This window comes from Argiope bruennichi, chromosome 4, assembly GCF_947563725.1.
Source record: "Argiope bruennichi chromosome 4, qqArgBrue1.1, whole genome shotgun sequence".
NCBI classification, from domain to species: domain Eukaryota; kingdom Metazoa; phylum Arthropoda; class Arachnida; order Araneae; family Araneidae; genus Argiope; species Argiope bruennichi.
Window position 1 is genome coordinate 123,357,320 of NC_079154.1, and position 20,996 is coordinate 123,378,315.

At 25.2% G+C, this 20,996-nt stretch overlaps 1 protein-coding gene across 2 annotated transcripts; it reads right to left on the bottom strand.

Moving 5' to 3' along the window:
- Nucleotides 1–1,506: 1,506 nt before the first annotated feature.
- LOC129966915 (protein ABHD11-like) lies at nucleotides 1,507–19,724 on the bottom strand. Of its 2 annotated transcripts, none has more exons than XM_056081531.1 (6): nucleotides 19,481–19,724; nucleotides 18,237–18,384; nucleotides 14,472–14,645; nucleotides 13,724–13,906; nucleotides 12,230–12,429; nucleotides 1,507–5,229 (listed from the first exon to the last, which is right to left on the bottom strand). In XM_056081531.1, the coding sequence occupies exons 1-6, from the start codon at nucleotides 19,486–19,488 to the stop codon at nucleotides 5,100–5,102; spliced, it is 843 nt and encodes a 280-aa protein (XP_055937506.1). In that variant the 5' UTR covers nucleotides 19,489–19,724; the 3' UTR covers nucleotides 1,507–5,099. The 2 variants fall into 2 exon arrangements, with proteins under 2 accessions (XP_055937506.1, XP_055937505.1); XM_056081530.1 differs by having other exon boundaries at nucleotides 18,237–18,387.
- Nucleotides 19,725–20,996: the final 1,272 nt, after the last annotated feature.

Sequence of the window (20,996 nt, forward strand, 5' to 3'; positions counted from 1 at the left end):
AATGATGTAGTTTGTTCATTTCCTCTTCTTTTAAAATAGTATACAACAAAAACAAAATACCGAGTCTTGGATTTTTAAATAAATTAACCATCTGCAAAGCTCGATTTCATCACTTGGTGTTTTTTTTAAGTAGTACATACTGGAAAATGAACTACCTTCACCATTCTTAGATAGAAAAAAAAAAAAAAGAAAAAAAAAAAAAAAACTTCTTTGTGCTGTTTAGGTTCAATTTTAACACAAAACATTCTAAACTTATCAGTTATAATACTTGGCCATAAACCTGCATCACTTGGATTCATTTGATCATATTTGTTATTGTTATTTTCAGATTTCATCATATTTCTATAAACATACAGTTCTTCAATGAAATTCACTGTTCCTACATTTTCGTTGCAAGACTGTGTAGTTAGTGCAGACATTTCTTCTACAGTTGGAGCTTGAATAGTAATTTCTGAAATCGAAGCAATTTCATAGTCAAAATAACTTCATAGACAAGAAGACAGATTTGTGACTTCTTGAAATTTAACATTTTTTTTTTTTTTTTGACAGCCACAGCAATATTTCCTGGGCATGGACATGATTAAATACAACAATATTAAAGCATTTTATCATAGGAATTATCAAAATACTGTATGCAATCTAACTTAATAGGTGAGGTAAATTACCATAAATCTGCTTACCTTATCTTAATAATATGTTTCACACTTGTACTAGATTATAATATATCTGTAAACTTCGTATATTTCAAAACACCTGCCGTTCGTTTCAGATAAATTTCTTTCTCACCTTTCTCCATCTTGCTATTATAGTTACGAACATTATTTTAATTCTTGATGATGTTAGGGCCCCATTAGTCGCGGAGCCCCAGTGTATAGCATTCGCTACACACCCCAGATGGCCGGCCCTAGTTCTACAATATTTTTATTTCAAACACTCCATGTAAAGATAGATACTAATGTTGTAATTGTAACTCAGTAATTCAGTAATTTCCTCTTCCCATGGAACTAATCTGACGAAAATCTCAACCATCCTGTAAATTCACTTTATTCTTATGTTACATAAAGATATGCATGATGGTTAAATTTATTGCTAATTATCGAAGAACAATTAAGACAGATCTTATCAACTGATATTTCGAAAAGGGGTAAAAATAAAATGTTGATTAGATATTAACCATTCATAATTTAAATGTTAGAATTAAAATGTATTTCCATTTTCTCATAAATTATAACAAGAAAGAAAATAATTTAATCTAAAAAACTATTTTAAGTAACATTTATTCAAAAGAAATGCACATAAGAAAATAATAATACTGAAAAGCATCACAATGTATATAAAATAAGAGAAAAGTATCATTAAAATTAAATATAAAATAATACTGAATAAAAAATGGAACTTAAATGCAGGAATTGTTAAACATACAGAATTAAATGAGTTATAAGCAATATATAAAGAAAAAGCTTTTAAATATCAAAAGATTCACAACAAAATATGCATTTCCTTCCCAAAAAATCCATTTGAAATCTCTTGTTTAGAATTAAATCTTTGCATACACATAAAAAAAATTTTCTGGCACTTTATTATGATGTAAATTCTGAATAATATTTCATATCTGGAATAAAATATTTTATCACTAAAAAAATGCAATAAAGTGCCAAAAATTCAAATCTACTGATCAAAAAAACATTTATTTACCTGATAACAAATAATTATAATTTTTTTTTCTCATTTTCAACAGAAATTTCACCATTGAAAATTTCTCTAATTTCTACTTTTGTGGGCCTATTTTAGAACAGTAATTTCAAATTATCAATATGCAGATATAATTCATTTTTTTGAGCAAAATAATAAGTAAATACTAGACTAACATAGTATATTAATGTAATGTTGCAGGTTTGATACAAGATTTATAATGGTACCAGTTAGCTCAAAAGGGATTCTTATCAAATGCACCGCATCATTATGGTATCTATTGGCCTTCTTGCAAGAAAGAAAACGATGAGCCATCGTAGCACAATACAAGGCAATGACATGGTACAGAGACAATTATACTGTGACTGTACTATCACAAGATCAGTTCCATTCTAAATGAGGTTGGTCCAAACAGTAACAATTTTCTATTTCTAATATTTTACTGTATTTCTTTAGACATTGGTAAAAATAAGAATCTAATTAATTGTGAGTTTACTATTAGCAAAAATCTCCTTCCAAATAAGATTCCATTATCATATTGAGCATATTTACTATATTATCATACGATGGCATGAATAGATATTTATTGCTTCGCTATGAGGAGATACATTTAAATTGCATCTATATACATAAGCACCTTGAATAACTTGTTATACATCAACCATAAATTCATATAGGCTGTTAAAATTCATAGATAGTAGACAAAATGTAAAGATTTGTTTTTTTCTTCTAGAAATATTATTTAAATGTAAATTTATACTATGAAACAAATATCGTTTAACCCTTTAAAGGGCCATTTTTTTCTAGTCATATTATGTTAAAATATTTTTAGGCTTAAAATTAGAATAAGAAAAGGGATTCATTTAGCTTATTAGATAAATTTAATTTGATTCATTAATTAATTTGGTTCATTAATAATTAAGTATCAAATCAAGAACTAAAGCATCTAAGTTTCTGTCTTTGTAAAAAAATTTGTCAGAACTTATGCCAACCTACATAAATTCATACAAAGATTGATAAATTTGGTGGGAAGCATACTTCCCACAGCCCTAGAAAGGGTTAAAGCAATTTATTGAAAATAGCCCTGTCCTGAATTTAATTTGAACAGCAAAACTTTGTTACTTCTATTATAAATGTTTTTAACTGTCATTTTTTTAAAAACAATTTTTAATCAAACATATATATGTACAGAATGATTTGAAAGTATTACCAACTAACTTAATGAGTCGATTAATTGATATCATGGCAAATCACTTTTACTTGGGAATACATAGATAGGAATGCCATGCTTGACTGTTAAATATTGTTTAATCTAAAGCATACTGATCAAAACAAATCATTATTATTCCAATTAAAGACAGTAAAATTAAGAGATAACGGCAGTACCTGATGAAGACTATAAAAAAATACTGAAAATTGCCAAAAGTAGTGAATCGTTATTGCAAATGAGTACCAGACATTTTGGAGTATACAACATTGAATTTATTATGCAACTTTCTTGCATGTCTTGTAATATGCAAGCATTTTTTAGTATGAGCACACATCTTTGCTTTGTTTAGAAATATCGGAACTACATGTTTCCAATGTGATAAGTTGCAAAGGGAGAAATGCAAGCACAATTCTGATAAAAATCCATTAATTTCTTCCTATTTGAATTAATCAATTCCAGTCTACGAGACCCTCATACTCCCAAATGAAAATCTATAGGAAGAAGTTATTCAAGTGTCTACAGTAGATTTAAATGTTTGCCTTAGTCAATCAGTCATTCAGAGGGTTTATATTGCAATAGAAGGTATAACTTTGAGTATCTTCAGAAATATCAACAAATAGTGTATGCATACAATGTTTATTACTGTTCATTTTCAGATTCGGAAACATTCCGTGCTTTGCACAAGCTTAAGAGGGCATTAATGTCATCCAAAAATGGATCAAAGGAGAGATGAAAGAAGTAGATGTTTTACATTTAACAATAAGGAGAGATTATTTGTAGAATTAGGAGGTGTGACAACCGCCTGTCTTTCTGCATACCATGCGTTAGAGAGGTACTACTGCCAAATATACTAATATCAGAATCCTGAAAGTATTTTATTTTGAATTCATTGCTTATTTCCCTATATAAGTTTTATTATATCTGACTAACTCCTAAAATGTATTGGAACCTTCTTTGATTCCTCTTGCAATTTAATAGATAAAATAACCTACAAATCAAGGATCAATTAAAAATCATAACATTTCTTGTTAAACCCAAAGTACATAGATAATTTTGATTATTTTATAATTAATTCAGGACATTAAAGATTAAATATATATATCCAGGAATGTCTTCTGCAAACAATTATGCCAAATTTCGTTGTAACCTTGTTTGTAAAATGTTTCCCAAACTTATTTTAATAGAAAATGAGAATATTTAATAAATCTAAATGCTTACATATTATACAAATAACAGTAGATCAATTTATCAAACAAATTGATTTTTACAAAAATGGTTGATTTTTTTATCATAAAAATACACAAGATTTTCAATTTCAATTCAATCTGTATAGTTAAAAAAAGGGCATATAAAAATAAAAGCATGCAATTCTTTTCTCATGGTTATATATTTACTAATTTATACAGCTTTGCATGCTACAAGCACATATTTAGCATTTCATTTCGATATGTATCATTGGAAGCTGACAATTACAATAAGAAAAATACATCAAAAAATATTAAAGTAAGACAATTAGCTTTGCATAACATTTGAATTTTCTTCATAATGTATATGCCCAATCATTTATCTTACTAAAATGAGATTATGGACAAAAAGATGACAATTACTTATTATTTGACAATTTTATGGCAATTATTTAGTATTTGAAGTTCATGTTCTCATGATTACACATGTATAATATCTTGCAAATATAGAAATCGTCATTGAAATACTCAGTCAAAATGCATAATAAATTGATATTTTGCAAATTAACTTGAATAATTGTCAATATTTTAAATTTAAAAAGAATTCAATATACAATATTGAATACAATTCTTCAAATAATAATTATTCCAAGTTTGTAAACACTTTGTAGACAGTATACATATTAGAAATGCTCTAAAATAATGTAAATTCTAAACAAAAAAAATTATTAAATATGTTACATCTTTAAGAAAAACCTTGATTTCAAAAATGTTACAGAGAGCTTCACACTTAATAACAATGTTTCATGGCTTGGATAATATAACAAGAACATGTAAATGGCTTATATCATATAAATTCTTTTTTTCCACTTAATCAGAGTATTAAATGCAGAAAAGGTAGCTGAGATCACAGAACAGCTTTAAAAAAGTTAGAATGTATAGAGTTCCACATATATAGGACAAGGAAAGATCTTTTTTTTTTAAGAAAAAAAGCACCGTGTATATAAGATAAATCAAAGAAATTTACTTATTTCTTCAACAAAACGTTTGGGATCACGTAAACATACTTCATGGCCAGCATTTTCATAACCAGAGAATTTTGCTTTTGGAAAGTACTTCAAAATAAGATCTTTATCTTCGATACTGAAAAGAAAAAGGTGAAATTAATATAACAAATAAATGTAGTAAATTCATACAATTATAAAGAAAAAACTATCAAAATTCTTTTACATGTATAATTTGTCTGAATAATGATGTTATAAAAGAGCTGCACATATAATAAAATTAATAATTTTGTTAAAAAATCAGTTAACCATGTGATCTTCCTGGGTGGAGCTAGCTGCCAATCATGTATCATGTAGTCTCCCTGTTGTTGTTTAGTATATTTTTTTCTAGTAGAAGCGAACTTGACTATGTGTAGTTCTCTAGGCCTAATACAGTATGGCGTAATCCTGTGTCTTTTGTTGTTGATGTTACCAATAAACCACATAAAAGACAGCATGTGTCTTCAAGTCATTTCACCCAGACCACAATCTTCACTATCAAATAAATTATTGTGTAATCAAGAAAATCAATGATAATTTATTTACAAATTTATCATGGGTTTCACAAACTTTATTCTTGAAACAAAACAAGACACAATTCTTAACATGAACATTAACTATTACATATCCTTTTTACCTTAACTCATTCACTTGATCATTTGAAAGAACAATTTTGCTTGATCATCAAATTCTAAATGATATTATTTCATTTAGTTTTACATTGAAACAGTTACCATTATTATTATTATTATTCATTACTTAGTCAAAGCAAACTTTGGTAAAATACTTTTATTTATTTTTAACAAAAAGGTTCAAAAATATTTTGCTTGATTTTCATTCAAATCCTTGCAAAATTCCTTAAAAAAATAAAGTTTCGAAAACGCTTCAAATAAAATTTAACATGGTGCAAAATAAAGAGAAGGGTCTACAACTTTCTGTTAAAAAAGTAAGTTACTTTGACAGGACAGTGAATCAAGAAATGTGATCAATTCCACAAAAACATGTGGAACTCATTTATGAAATCCCAATCAATGACCATAAAATAACATGAGAAATTTGGAACTCGACTGTAACCAATCAGTGTAACCAAATGTAAAAACTATTTCACAGTAAAATTTCTATTTATACAAAAAAAATGCATATAATAATCACCATAATGAAAAGCAGTTAATTTATTATGAAATATTATTATGGTTTATAGAAAACGGTGGATTTAATATGAATGTTTTTATATAAGGGTCATGAAATAGCAATGCATGATCTGTAATAAACATCAGCCTTGCTATAACAATGTCTATTTTATATTGTATGTGCTATATCTAGTTTTCTTTCAAATTTATTGCAAGTATTCTTTATACTTTTCAATCTTCCTGTTTCTTCCCCCTCCCCTTATTCATATCTGTCCTTCTTCATAATTGTACAATAAACTTTTTTAATTTCACTATATTTTCTTACCATCAAATATCATTTAATGAATATTTTTTCAACTTCTTAGCAAGTTGACAGGATATCAATTCATACTTCAATTTCATCTTAAAACTAAGGATCATAATGCCAGAAAAAGAAAAAAATGAAGCAATGTTTTTAAGAAGAAAAGAGGACAATTTTTTTTCTTCTGAAGTTGCATATTTGAGTAACCCATCTTCTAGTATTTTAAAAGAACAATAATTTGCAAAAAGGCATATATGATTCAATAAAACAACTTTTTTTTATGTCTATATAAAAATAATATGAGAGATTTGGAACTCAACTGTAACCAAATGTAAAAACTATTTCACAGTAAAATTTCTATTTATACAAAAAAAAAAAAATGCATACAATAATTATTATAATGAAAAGCAGTTAATTTATTATGGAATATTATTATGGTTTATAGACTATGGTCGATTTAAAAAATTGTTCAATATCACAGTAATAAAAAAATAATAAAATTAGCATGTTACAAAGTGGAAGAATATTAAACTATTTACAGATTTACATTTATTGAAGTTCAAATTCAAAGAATTGAAATGACATTCAAAGCTATATCCGATAAATTAAGGTAAAAGAAAAAGTGCAGAAACAAGAACTGAAAATGCCATCAAGAAAAACTATAATATCAATGAGTGTTTGAATGATTTAGGTGTGCTTTAATAATTCACTTTAGGATCCATAATACCATTGTTATTTTCACTTTCAACACTAAAGTTCAAGTTTAATGAATAAAACAATAATAATAACTTCTACAACAGAAGTATAAGTATCTAATAGTATTTCCAATTTCTAACATGAAGTATTAAGCTAATTGTTTTTAAAAATTACACATAATTAAAGAGTCTTTATTTTAATAATATTAATTTCTTACTTTCAATGTTACTTAATTTAAAATATATTTATTTGAACATTTTTCAACAGATATCAAAAGCAGATCAAAATAGCATTACATAGAAAATTATGAATGATCACATCACTGGCACATGGTATATATTTCTACAGATCTTGACTATAGAAAGAATTCTATGAAATTGTACAAATTCCCTCTTAAAAATAAACTTTAATTTCATAGAATACTGAATAAAGTTAACCAAATTTGTTCAAAAACATCAGTCACTTTTGTTTATCAATTATTTCATTCATATTCCTTATTCTTAATCAAGCAACCAAATCAATTTTTTTTTTTTTTTTTTTTTATAAAATAAGTGCAAAACATTCTCAATAATTTCTTTGTAAAGCAAATTATTCTCTAAAAAATGATGGGTATGAATGGCATAGTACTCATTTTTCAGTATGATGTAAACTAACATAAATAGTGTAAATAACAAAATTTATAATGCGAGTCACAGGAGTTTCCACAATGACATAATTTCTGAAAATTGAATTAATCATTATGAAGTAAAATGGAAACAAAATCGATTTTATTCTTAAAAACTTTAAAATGTTTTTAAAGATTGATAGCAGCATTAAATTCATAACATACAGATATTATAATTAATAATAATAATAAAATTTTATCTTGAAGTGGTTATGTATATGTTTTTACAATACTATAAGCAACATTATCATGCATCCAATTCTATAGACAAATTCATTTTAAAAAATTATTATTCATTTTAATGGCTAATGGATTTGATTTTACTTTCTATTATCCATCAAGTGTTAAGAAATAATCTAAATGAAATATACTTGTGATGTTTTAATGATTGGTGACATATCTTTTGATTTTGCATATTTTCACTTAACACAAAAGACATTAGATACTATTTACAAATATGCCATGTGTTACATAATAGCAATTACTAAGATTGAAATAAGGAGGAAAACTAAACTGAATAAGCAAGAGTGATGTGTTCCCTTCTCGCCTTCCTTGCATATGAATATAATCTGGAATATTTTGTGCTTTATATACGATTTTGGTATATTCCTTTCTATGATTTGATACTGACGTACAATTGGAGTGACTAGATCACATAATGAATTCTATTTTTTGCATCTTTATATCTGACATTCACATTCAGTCAAACATAAAGATTGACAGGCAATCAATACTTCAGCAAGTTAAAAATTTATAAAAAGGCTACATAAAAATTTCATTGCATTTCTGAGCTAATATACTTGTAAACCAACACATATAGTTCTATACATTTCTCTTTTGGACTCAGAGGTCTGAAACAGATCCATCAAAATCACAAGGATATATTTTTTTTTCAATGATTACAATACTTTCTCTTTATGTACAAGAGAATATAAAGAGGGAAAAAACATTTATCATAAATTTTACTGTTTTGTAGAATGATGAATGAATCTCAATTATAAACTGTAGTCAAGTCATAAAAGTGGCACTTGATCTAGCACCTAAGTTTTCTTATATCTACAGAACTCTGAAGTGAGAATACAAATATGAAACTTATCATATTATTTGCACACTTTCTAAACCAAGTTCTATTTTCCTTACAACTTGCTTTGAGGGAAAAAAAACTTTTAAGTAATTTATTTCCAATATATATACCTCAAAAATAAAAATTTGTTTCATTTAGATAATTTATTTTAAGAAAATGAACTTTTGAAATTAAAATTCACTTATTGAAATGTGTAATTTGAGTAATTATTTACAAATGCAGGAGTCTCATTCTTTTTGTATATAGAAATTTAAAGCCCTTTAAGCGTTTTTAAGGCTGCTCTCACTATTTTAAGATGATTTGACATACTATTAACAATTAATTTAATAACTTTGTTTCAAAAAATAGTTGAACACGAAATTTCATCTAGATATTAACATTTCAAATTTGCCTTAATAAATAATTAAATAAAACAAAAAATTAAATTATAATAAATATACATTTGACATTTTAAAAATTTATTAAATATGAATGATTTTTCAAAAGTATGAGCGTTATCAATGTTTATATCACAATACTACATAACAGCATGAAGAACACAAAAATTACAACTTTTTCAAGAGGCAGAAAAACTTATGTCGGAATGTACATGCAGAAATGTACCAGATAAACCAAACATAACTACAAAGAGAAAAGGAAGATTAATTTTGTATAAAATCTTGAAGCACTGCGTGTAATTTTTCATTGACACTTACCAATACTAATTTTTTCACTATTGTTTGAAGCAAAAACTTTTTGATTGATAGACATATTTTATATGATTTGTTAAATTAGCTTTCTCTGCTAATTTTAAAAATCCATTTATTCATCTGCATTTTAGAAGTGGTCCTCCCCCCCCACTTCTTACTTTTAGTTCATTTAAATCATCAAAAAATCATTTCCTATTTACAATGAATTTCTTTTTCTTTTAACATCTTCTGATCTTCAAGGCAAATTAAATATTTTTGTCTTGTCTCTGTTATAGGCGCAGAACTAAGAGCACCATAATTTCAAGGACTGTCATAATTTCAAGACAATTTGAATTTTTTTCAAATAATCTAATAAATTATAGACAAATTTAATTTCTTTGTAATTTCAAGGCAATTTGAATTTTTTAAAATAAAAAATTTTATTTCATTCAGTTATAAAATATTGTTCTTTTAGGTTTTCAATTTTGATTCTTTAATTACAAGAAAAAACCCTTTTTCATATCAGCTGGCCAAGGAGAAAATATTAAAAGTGCCTGTATTATTTTCCACAGTTTGTTAATATTTTATCTTTCCCTAAATAACCATATAAAAAAAAAACCTGTCATTATTAACTTTCTGATGAATCATATCTCAAAAAGTATGAATAATTTGACACTTTAATATACATTAACACTCATTTTCTTTCATAAGCTGTATCTTCAGTAAATGAGATTATTTCAATTCATCATAACAATTTAAAGCCAACTTTTCTTGGATCAATTAAAAATAATCAAGAAATTATTTTGAAACTAATTTGCAATTTTTCCAAATTAGCTTCTTCGAAATGAATGCTTGGCATTTTAAATTTTTATAATACTAAAATTAAAAAGTTTTTTTTAATTAAAAATATCTTTTTCTGAAATATTAAATGTTTTAAAATCTTATTTCTATTGAATGCAAGGCTTATTTTAGAAAAAGAGCAAGAACTAAGTTGTTTTCAATTAAATTTTGATAATTTATAAACACTTCAATTTCCTAAATATTCTTTTTTTTTTTTTGCAATATTAAATGTGCCAATACATTAATAAATTTTAAAAATCATTATCAAAGAATGACAGAAGAAGTTTACTAGACTGATAAAGAGTGAACTATAATATTATCATTTGGACCAAAGAAAGGAGAAATTTATTGTAGCAAATATCACATCTTTAACAGCCTGTAATATTATGGCATGTGATTGACAACCTGGTTTTGGAAATTTCCTCTTTTTAGAACATTAGACATAATTTTTTATATCATCCCAACTGTCGAAAATTCTAATTGACATGTTTTCCAGCCAGCCATAGGAATTCCATAGGAATAAAATTTGAATAACTTTTTCCATATCAGAAATCTTAATATAGACTTCTTTATGTGCTGGGAAATCTTTAAATAACCAATAAAAAGCTGTAAATATTGTCCAAATTCCTGTTTTTTTTTACTTTAAATGCATAATTTGAAATATGCAAATCACAGACGTCTATATTCAGCAAAAAGGCATAGAGCTTAACTCTGATTTATTTTGGATTATGTGGAAGAATTTAAAGTTAACTGCTGATCCAGCCATTGAAATTTGTATAACTTTCCTTGGATCTAACATTTTGTGATAAATTAAAAGATGCTTTTTAAGAATCTTTTACTGTAAAATGACTGATAAAAGCTGAGGTTAAATTACTTTCTTTCACATTTTAGGGCATATCAATTTCAGAAAATATTTAACATGTCCATTTGTTTACTTTGTAGAGATTTATAGTAATTCTTTAATTAACAAAGTATAACTTTCAATATTGTATAGCAAATTATACAACTGCAGAGTAAAATATGACAGAATTCCAAAGCAAATAAATTTGTACACACTTTATTAGTCTGCAAGCAAAGTGTTTCACAATTTCACTGTCAGGAAACAGCCCCTCCATGCTAATTTTATTACTAGACTGATTCATTATTTCCTGCATATTTAACAATCACCTGAAACTGTATGAAAGTCAAAATAAATCAGTTTCAACTTTCGTGCTAGCAGCTCAAGTCAAGTGAAAATTAAAAACTCAGAATAGAAAATAGGCATTTTTTAGGACTTTGAAACAAAAATTATGACCTTTCTAGGGGCCCCTAGAAGGATTCTGATAAATATTTACGGTTCTTTTTTAAGACCTGTGGGCGCTCTGAAATAACGTATAGTCCGTTAGTAACTCTATGGTACATTTTAGTTGTCACTAAGTGAATTTTATATAGCTTGGCTCTGCTAATGAAAATAGAACTAATTCTTCATGTTAATGTGATATTAAAATTAGAATAAAAGTACAGTAATAGTAAGTTCATTATTTCAAAATTTAAAATCATGACTAATTTCACTGATTTTCTGCATTGAATTTAAAAAGAAAATTAAATAAAGGCTTTTAATGAAAAGTGAATATAAATATAGGCTTCACAAAATTGAAATCAACTACTGAAACCATTTTATAAATAGAGTTCAAACCACATTTAAAAGACATATAAGAACATTTTTTTCAATACTTACACAGTGAAATTTGATTTGCATCCATAAACAAATAAAGCATCTTTGTCGAATCGCCCTCCTGTAGGGAAATGACAAATAGGTGGGTTAAGGATAGCTCTTAGAATGGACTTCAAATTTGTTTGTGGTTCATAACCTTTTTCTGTTTTCTTAATTTGGAATTCCATCTTTTGAATTACTTCTTGATCTTCATCTGGTATCATCTGTTTATAAATTATAAGCATACAATTTTAAATATCAATTTTATTTATAGTACTTTTATTTTTGATTTTTTTTTTCAATGCCTTATTCAATTTCAATGCAAAATATGTCTATTAAAATTGAAAGTAGAAAAAGTTTGGACTTCTCATTACAAATCAAGTAGAGCAAAGTGAAAAATAGTTTGTGGTTTGTTAGAATCTATTTGATTCTAATATTATAAATAAATGTAATTCTTAATCATGCATACAAAATATCTAAAATTCTAGTTATGTGTCTAATAAAAAAATAACATAACATTACAATCATCAGGCCAATGACAGTGCAAGAGCTATCAATGCCATTTTCAAATAATAAAACATTCCATTTGGATGACAAGAATCATTTAAATATTTAGAAAAATTAGCTAAAAAAGCAGATAAATCAAAGTTTATCAAAGAAAAAAGCAGATCAAAAAGTTCATCATTTTTAAGATGCTTAATTTTGCCAAATTCCTTGTTTCATATAGTTTAACAACTATTTAAAAAAAATACATTAATATAAATCACAATCATCTCAAAATAATAGAAAAATTATCTTGAGACAAATCACATAATTTTATACTATTAATTATGCAATGTTTTTGTAACTTACAAATATAAGAAAATCACAAGATAGATGCTATAAATCTGTTGAAAATAATCCATTCAAAAATTATGATTTAATAGTAGAGCATTAACAATCGAAAAATCTCAACATGAAAAATCAACAACTCAAAAGTCAATTTCATTCAGAATTTTTCAAAAATTATAGACTCATCATAAAGTAAATTTTTAGCAAATTTAGAACAATTTAATAATAATACACATAAATCTCAAACGTTTGTTTCATAATTTTTTCATACAAGACCAACACTGAATCATATTTTTTGTTAATTTTTCAAAGATAATTATTCCAAATACATTGAAATATATTAGAAAAATTTTTTAATTCCTTTTTTATATAAGTAATGTTTTTAATAAGAGACATATCGACCTGACTGGAAATTAATAATTTCTTTAATAAAATTCTACCAAATTAATTTTTAAAAGTAAAAAGATAAACATCCACAACTATGCAAAGTAACTTAAAATATGTTGAATGCAATAAAATACCATAAACTTATAACACATAAGAAATACTATAATTTCTTTTTAAAAAAGATAATACATAATTGAAACTATAAAAGAATGAATTTCTTTGACATACTTTGAACCAATATAGATATATAAATTTTAGATTCAAAACAAGAAACAGAAAAGAAATAAATGAAAATCTTACTGGTATATTTCTATATAAGCATTCTCTCAATTTTTGCTGCATAGATCCAATAGTATCTGCATTTGTAGACTGTTCAAAACATTTTAACTGTTCTTCAATCATAGCACCAAACACATAATATAATTCTGGTTCTGGTTCTTTAGGGCTGACATCTTCAATTACTAGCTTCTCAACTCTATCTGGCTTGAAGAAATAAAAAGAAATAAGAATCAATCATAATTTTAACAACACAGAAAATTACCAACATATTTGCATTTAAATTTTTTATTATATTTATTATTTATGATAAAAAAATTTTTGTATCATTTCTGATTCAATGCTTAGTTTTAAATATTTAAAAAATTGTCAGTTTATTCTTCCAAATAATATGAAGAAAACTGCAAAAAGCTTACTACACTTTAAAAGAATAGACTTTTAGTACTGAAAAATGTACATTTTATCAAAGATAAAAAAAGAAGAAGAAAAAAAGATTGTAATGTTTGAGCAAAAATTTTTGTTTTTAAAGAAAATCAGACAAATTTCTGATTTGACATTCTTTGCTCCAAAAAAACTTGTAATCATATAACCAATTTTCTTTTCTGGAAATATTTAAAAATGTAATTCAATATATATATACATATATCCTGTATTTTGATTCAGCAAGGTAGAACATTTTTAAGGAGCAGGAGCATTTTGAAACATGCCATTTTAGGAAATAAAATTTCAAGTAGCATTCTACAGTGTTTCAGAAAATTTACTATATACTTACTGCTGTTAGTGCTAAAGCCATCACAACCAATCCTCCCATACTGTGACCAATTAAACAAGCTTTAGGGATTTTATGAACATCCATGAAATGCTTCAGATCCTCTGAGAGGATATCAAAATTAAAAACATCACTTTTTTCACTTTCTCCATGATTTCTAGCATCTACTGAATACACCTGCAAAAATATGTGCAAAATATCAAAATAAATTCATTTCATTTTATCATATAAAATTTTTAACTGAGATTTTATCAAAAGAAAATATTGTCAATGAATAAAATTTAAATCAATAACATTAATTAATTTCAGGGTTTGGGAGATATCCTTAGATGTATGCTATAAAGAATCAATATTAATAATTTAAATTGTTGCATAATACACAATAAAAATTAAAGGAATAATATATATATACAATAACAGTAAGAAAAATACTAAATAAACACTAATTTTGCATATATGAAGTACTTTATTCCATTATTTAATTCTATTAACCTGTGACATAAAATAGCATCACTGGAAACAAGAAAAGTAATAATACATTCCAAAGAAAATAGAATTACAAACAGATATAGAATTTTCAGTGAATAAGCTGATTTATCAAAATATAACATGAGAGATCAAAGTAATGCAAGTATTGTAAAAATGTCAGCTGCAAGTATTGCAAAAATATCACAAGACATCACATAAACATCAGAAACAATAGAATGTGCATGTATTATTCAAAGAATTTTTAATGGATAAGATTTCAGATATGAAATCATTATGACTGATTTTTTACTTAGCATCAAAAAAACTGGAATAAACATCTGCAACTGTTGAAGCAAATCAAGATAAGCATCTGCAACTTACAAAAAACTGTCATAAAATATATTTAAAGTTTTAATGTTGTTGTTTTTTTCAAAAAGAAACAAGAAAAATAAGATCATAAAAGGAATTTAAATCCAAATAAGTGTAGTTCTATTATAATCTGGAGGTGTATTGCAGCAACAAATGTCAGATTTTTTTTTCTTTTTTTTAAATGTCTACAATGAACAGAACTAGTTACTTAACAATCTTGAAAGAAATTTTTGCCCTATTCATTTAAAAATTGAGATTCTCATGAAGCTGGATATTCCAACATGATAAGAATATCAAGCAAATATTAAAAAATATTGTGGAAGAATGTGTAATTATATCGGGCAGCTAAGATTTTGAATTCATCCTTCTTAATCCACAGACTTTAGTTTCAATCAATATCTATAGTTATATTTGATATTAAACATGCAACAGAACCATTAAAATTAGAAAATATTAAAAAATTTATCTTAGGAGAAAGGCAAAAAATCTGGAAGAAAAATAGAAGACATATGTCTAAAAATTAAAAGCTAAGATAAAATCCAAACAAAGGCAGATGAAATATTACTTGCTTCTTTTTTCACTTTTTCTGTTAGTACCCTTTGCTTACTTTTTTTAGTTGTTAAATTCTAATTAAATATATTTTTAATTTTGTATATTTACTTTATATTTGAAGTCAATAAAATATAGATATTTACTTTTTACATATTTATGAACATTTACATTTTTTTTATTTACTTTTTACATATTTATAAGTGTTTACATTTTTTTTTTTTTTTTTTTTTTTTTTTACTCTTATTGTATACCTATATATTTTTCAAACAAAGACACTTTCCCTATCCTTATATCCACTAAGATTTCTTATAGCCATATACTATTAACTGTAAGAAAAATGAACATAGCTCATTTTTATTCTAAATATAAATTCCTTTAATATCAATGTCCAATGCATTTAGAACAGTTTATCTTTAACAGAAAAAGTGCACAATATAAATAATAAATTTCAAATAATAAATGATTTTATGCATTTTGATTTGATATTAATGTTATTTACATCTAAATTTATCTTCAGTATTAAATAGAAGATAGCATGTAATTAAGATATTCTAAAATTATTTTACCACCTGACAAAAGGCATGAATAAAATAAAGACCTTTAAACAACATTTTAAATGAAAATATAGATTTTATTACCATCTAACACAGTAAATAAACTACAACATTAAGGATGAGTGATAAGTTTGCAGCATTTTCATCCAACACACAGAAATTATCAGTATTTGAGTTAGACATTACAAAATATTTAAAAAATGAAATTTATTAAACCGAATTTAATCAATCATACAGAGTTATATAAAAGTGCTGCAATAATTTACATTTAATGATTTAGCAAGATAAATGAAGCAAATAAAACCCTTAAAGTGGAACATGTTACAAAAATGTTTTCATATCCAAATTTCTCAAAAAATAAAATCAACAAACCTAATAGAAAAACTTTTTTTAAAATTAACAAAATGGTGGAAAATGAAGAAATGTCTCTTATTAGAAATAAATTTTGTATTTCTGTTGCATTGATGATATTATTAACTTTCTATTATACTATTTATTATGAATAATAAAAAAAACTGATTCAGATACTGACAATATTTAAAATATATTAATGCTGGCCTTTGCCATCAATATTATATTTTCAGGCTATTTAATAAGCAATAATTCATTCTTTCTATAAAAATAACAATATAAAAAAATAAACTAACTAAAATAATTCCTTCCAGAAAATTTCAGATAAATACATAGTTATATTTATCTATGTAATGCCTTGTATGTATGTGTGTATATATATATCTTTGCTATACTTTCTTTCTTAAAAATATGAATTCATAATTAATACTACATATTAAAATAAATTTCAAAAAAAGAAGTGTATAAATTAAATTTAAAAATAGTGTGTGTTTTTTTAAAGTTAATTTATACATAAATTTTGGCAATTGGTTTCATCCAAAGAATATTTTAAAAGTATCATTAAAATAAAGTATTTTAATTTTGAATATTTTTAAAGTATAATATATTTTAACATAAAGTTTCAAAATGTATATGTAAAATGTAATTTATAAGTGAATCTGAAAGTTGAAATAAATTTCATATAAAATGTTGTAAGAAATTCTGATTTAGAATATTTTAAAAGTAAGATATTTCAGCACGCAAAGTTTCAAAATGCATACATATAATGCAATTCACAAGTAATTCTGCAAGTTGAAATAAAATTTATATAAAATTAATTGTAAGTAACACAGTTTTTTTCTTTTGTAAATACATATTTTTTAATATATTATTTGTTTTCATTTAAGAGAACATTTCTAAAGCAACTATTTTTTTCTTTTAAGTTTAAAAGTATGCCAATTTTCACTTTTTAATGCAAAAGAAATCAATTTAATAATCTACACCTCCTTTTTTTGTTTAGAGAAATTGAAATCTCATAATACAATTCCAACAGCAAAGTTAAAAAAAAAAAAATTGCAAATTACTAGTGAACATGGATGAAGTGAAATCCTTAAGGAAACATTATTGGTAAAGACATAGTCTAATAGTTAAGTAAATTTCTGTATGAATGTTATGTAACTAGCCTCTATAGAATTGATTCTTATAAAGAAATTCAATGAACATTACAATACATCAGTTTTGAAATTGAACAGATTTAACTGAATTAAATAGATAATATATCAACTTAATCCTGTCAACTTATCAAGATAAATTTTATTTATAAAATTAACAAAATATGTATTAAAAATAAAACAAACATATGTAAAAAAAAGGCAAAAAGCATTAATTCATCATCAAATGAAGCAAAGAGACAGAAATGGAAGAAATCTATTGTTATGCAAATATAAGACACAGCACACTGCATTTGAATAAATTTTCTTATCAAATCACTTACAATTCTACCTGTAGAATTTGCCAAGTCTTGCTGAACAGGTCTCCACCTTTCTTTAGAACTCATACAACCATGATGCAAAATAATAGAAGAGAGATCAGGATTTATTTTGTCAGGTTTGCAGCAAATGAATGCTAATGTCACAGCTTTACTGCTGAAATATGGAAAAAATATATCAATATTTTAAAGAATAATCACTCATTTTTTTTGTAACTCTAATATTAGTAAATAAAACAAATACTATATTCCTTTATCATCACAAAATCATGGAACAATATCCACATTTTATAATTTAATTTTCATATAAAATTTTTAAATCTATCTTATAATGTTTGGCCATTGAAAATACATTCAAATTTGTTTTGTCTATGACATCAAATATATAATTTTCATCACTTAATTTGAAAAATTGAAATGAATATTAATTATAATTCTATGCATTTATATAAATAAATAACTTGATTACATGATTCATCTTAAAACTTAACCTATATTAAAACTTCATGTAATAAGAGTAATAATAAAATTAAAATGATTTAAAGTAATGATTTTAAAATAATAATGCAATTAATACTATCATTTAGTAAATAACATGTTCTGTCTAGAAACTAAGTAAATGCATTACATATTATTTAATAAATATTTTAATAAACTGGGAAAATGGATAGTAGAAAATATTAAAGGTATGTATGTAACAGTTATAAAATAACTGTTACATGCCCCCTTTAATATTTTTAATATTCATGCATTTTAAAGTAATAAATAAAACTTGGTCTAATATATCATATTTTCCACTGATATAGAATTGAGAATATGAAATCAGATCAAATATAATTTCTGTTATATATATATTTCACTTATTTAAAATAAGATAACCATTTTCAAATACACAATTTTGACATTTAGTTTATTAAAATTAATTTACATAAGAAAATTAATACTAAAAATTATCTTGCTAAATTTTTACTATACACATAAAAAAAATAAAGTGTGTAATGATTTCAATGTTCACAAATAAAATGCAACTGAACAATTTTAAATCATATTTAAATACTTAGTTTCAATCTACCGCTGTCATTACACCTCGCATCGGAAGTAATTAAATTCTTAATTGGCGGTAGGAATGACGCGGGCTTTCAAATCTGTCTGAAAAATCCTTATACATTTTAGTTCAAAATATTACAATAAACAAATAAAAATAAAGAAATTCATCAAAAGTAATTCAAAATTTCAAAGAGATTACTTACTCTGACATTGCTGAGAACAATAGTATGATCTGAAGAAATAAATAAAATATGAGGAGACACCGGTTTGATCGTACAGTTTCTTTTTTACTGTCAACAGTCAACAAGAAGAATTACATAGCTTTCTATAAAAGCTGGTTTTACTCTTGTTTCTAATTGGTTCGTATCACCCACAACAGGTAAAAGATCCTAGTTGCAAAGCTGGGAAATCCTGTATTCAGGTTCGCATTCTCTTAGTCATGTCAGTCTTTGAGTAAAAGAAAAGAAAGGAAGAAAAAAAAGAATTATACATGGAAATATTTTTAAGACAAATTGATAAAAAATATTTTTTAAATCCGCAAGTATTAATTAAGCTCTCCAATTTTTTTATGCGCGAGCCTATTTCTTTACTCTTTTAAGAACTGAGACAAGAGGGAGTTTGTCATTCTGTCGCACTAGAACAAAGTAGTCAGTCTCAGAAAAATACTCCGAGGTAGTCATATCAAAAAAGTCGGGGAAAAGTCTTCGTAAACGAAAAAAAAATTGGTTCATGTCTTTCTATTGATGGAATGTGGTTTGTCTCATTCCAATATAGGTTATGTGAATCAAAGCAAGGATAATTTTAATTTCTATTTCCTGGATAATTCGTTATCCGCTTTGTAGATTATTGGATGTTAATTCTGAAATGCTGTTACACATTTTCAGTTAAAAATAAATAAAAAGTGTTTTAATAAAAAAAAATCGATTTCTACTTTCTTATATAGGATTATACATGTCTGAAAACGCAATAATTTAAGTAATTTTAAATCAGACATATGAAATTTAGGTGAATCAAAATAAAATTAGTATTCTATCCAATTATGAACAAAATACATTATTCAGAGGAAGTCCCTAGTTGTCTAACTGTTAGAATACAAATAAACATGATAACTATATAAAACCTAAAGAGGTAGACGAATAGGAATTAGTATACAGTTTTAACATATAAATAAAACATTTTCAAATTTTAAACCAAATCCTTCAACATTCTAGTCACCTGTTGTCCCTGTATTACCACGCAATAACTCAAAAACTCAACAATTCAAGTTTTGATATTTGAGATCAACATTAAAACAAAATGCCATATAACATAATTACGATATCTTCACGATATTGTCTGGAATTCAAAATATCGAACAACATAGTGGATAATCAATTGTGCAATAATACCTTGTGCTAACAAGGATAAGATCTTGTTACTAAAGTTGTCATTCTATGTCAATTTGAATTTCAATTAGTCGAAAACTTTTTCCAAAAGAAAAAATGTCCAAAAAGCATACTCGATTTTCTTCATTATATTACCAATCACCAAACGCTCATGCACGCGAATCACAAAGTAAAAATGTGAGTACTGGAGGCGTTCTAGATCTATACTCAAAAGCTAAAAATTTATATCGAAGAATGGAGGATAATATCTTTACTAAAGATTATACAAAAAAAAAAAAAAAATGGAGAATTTATTCCTGCTGGTTGCAATTATATTTATTTATCTTTGAATATG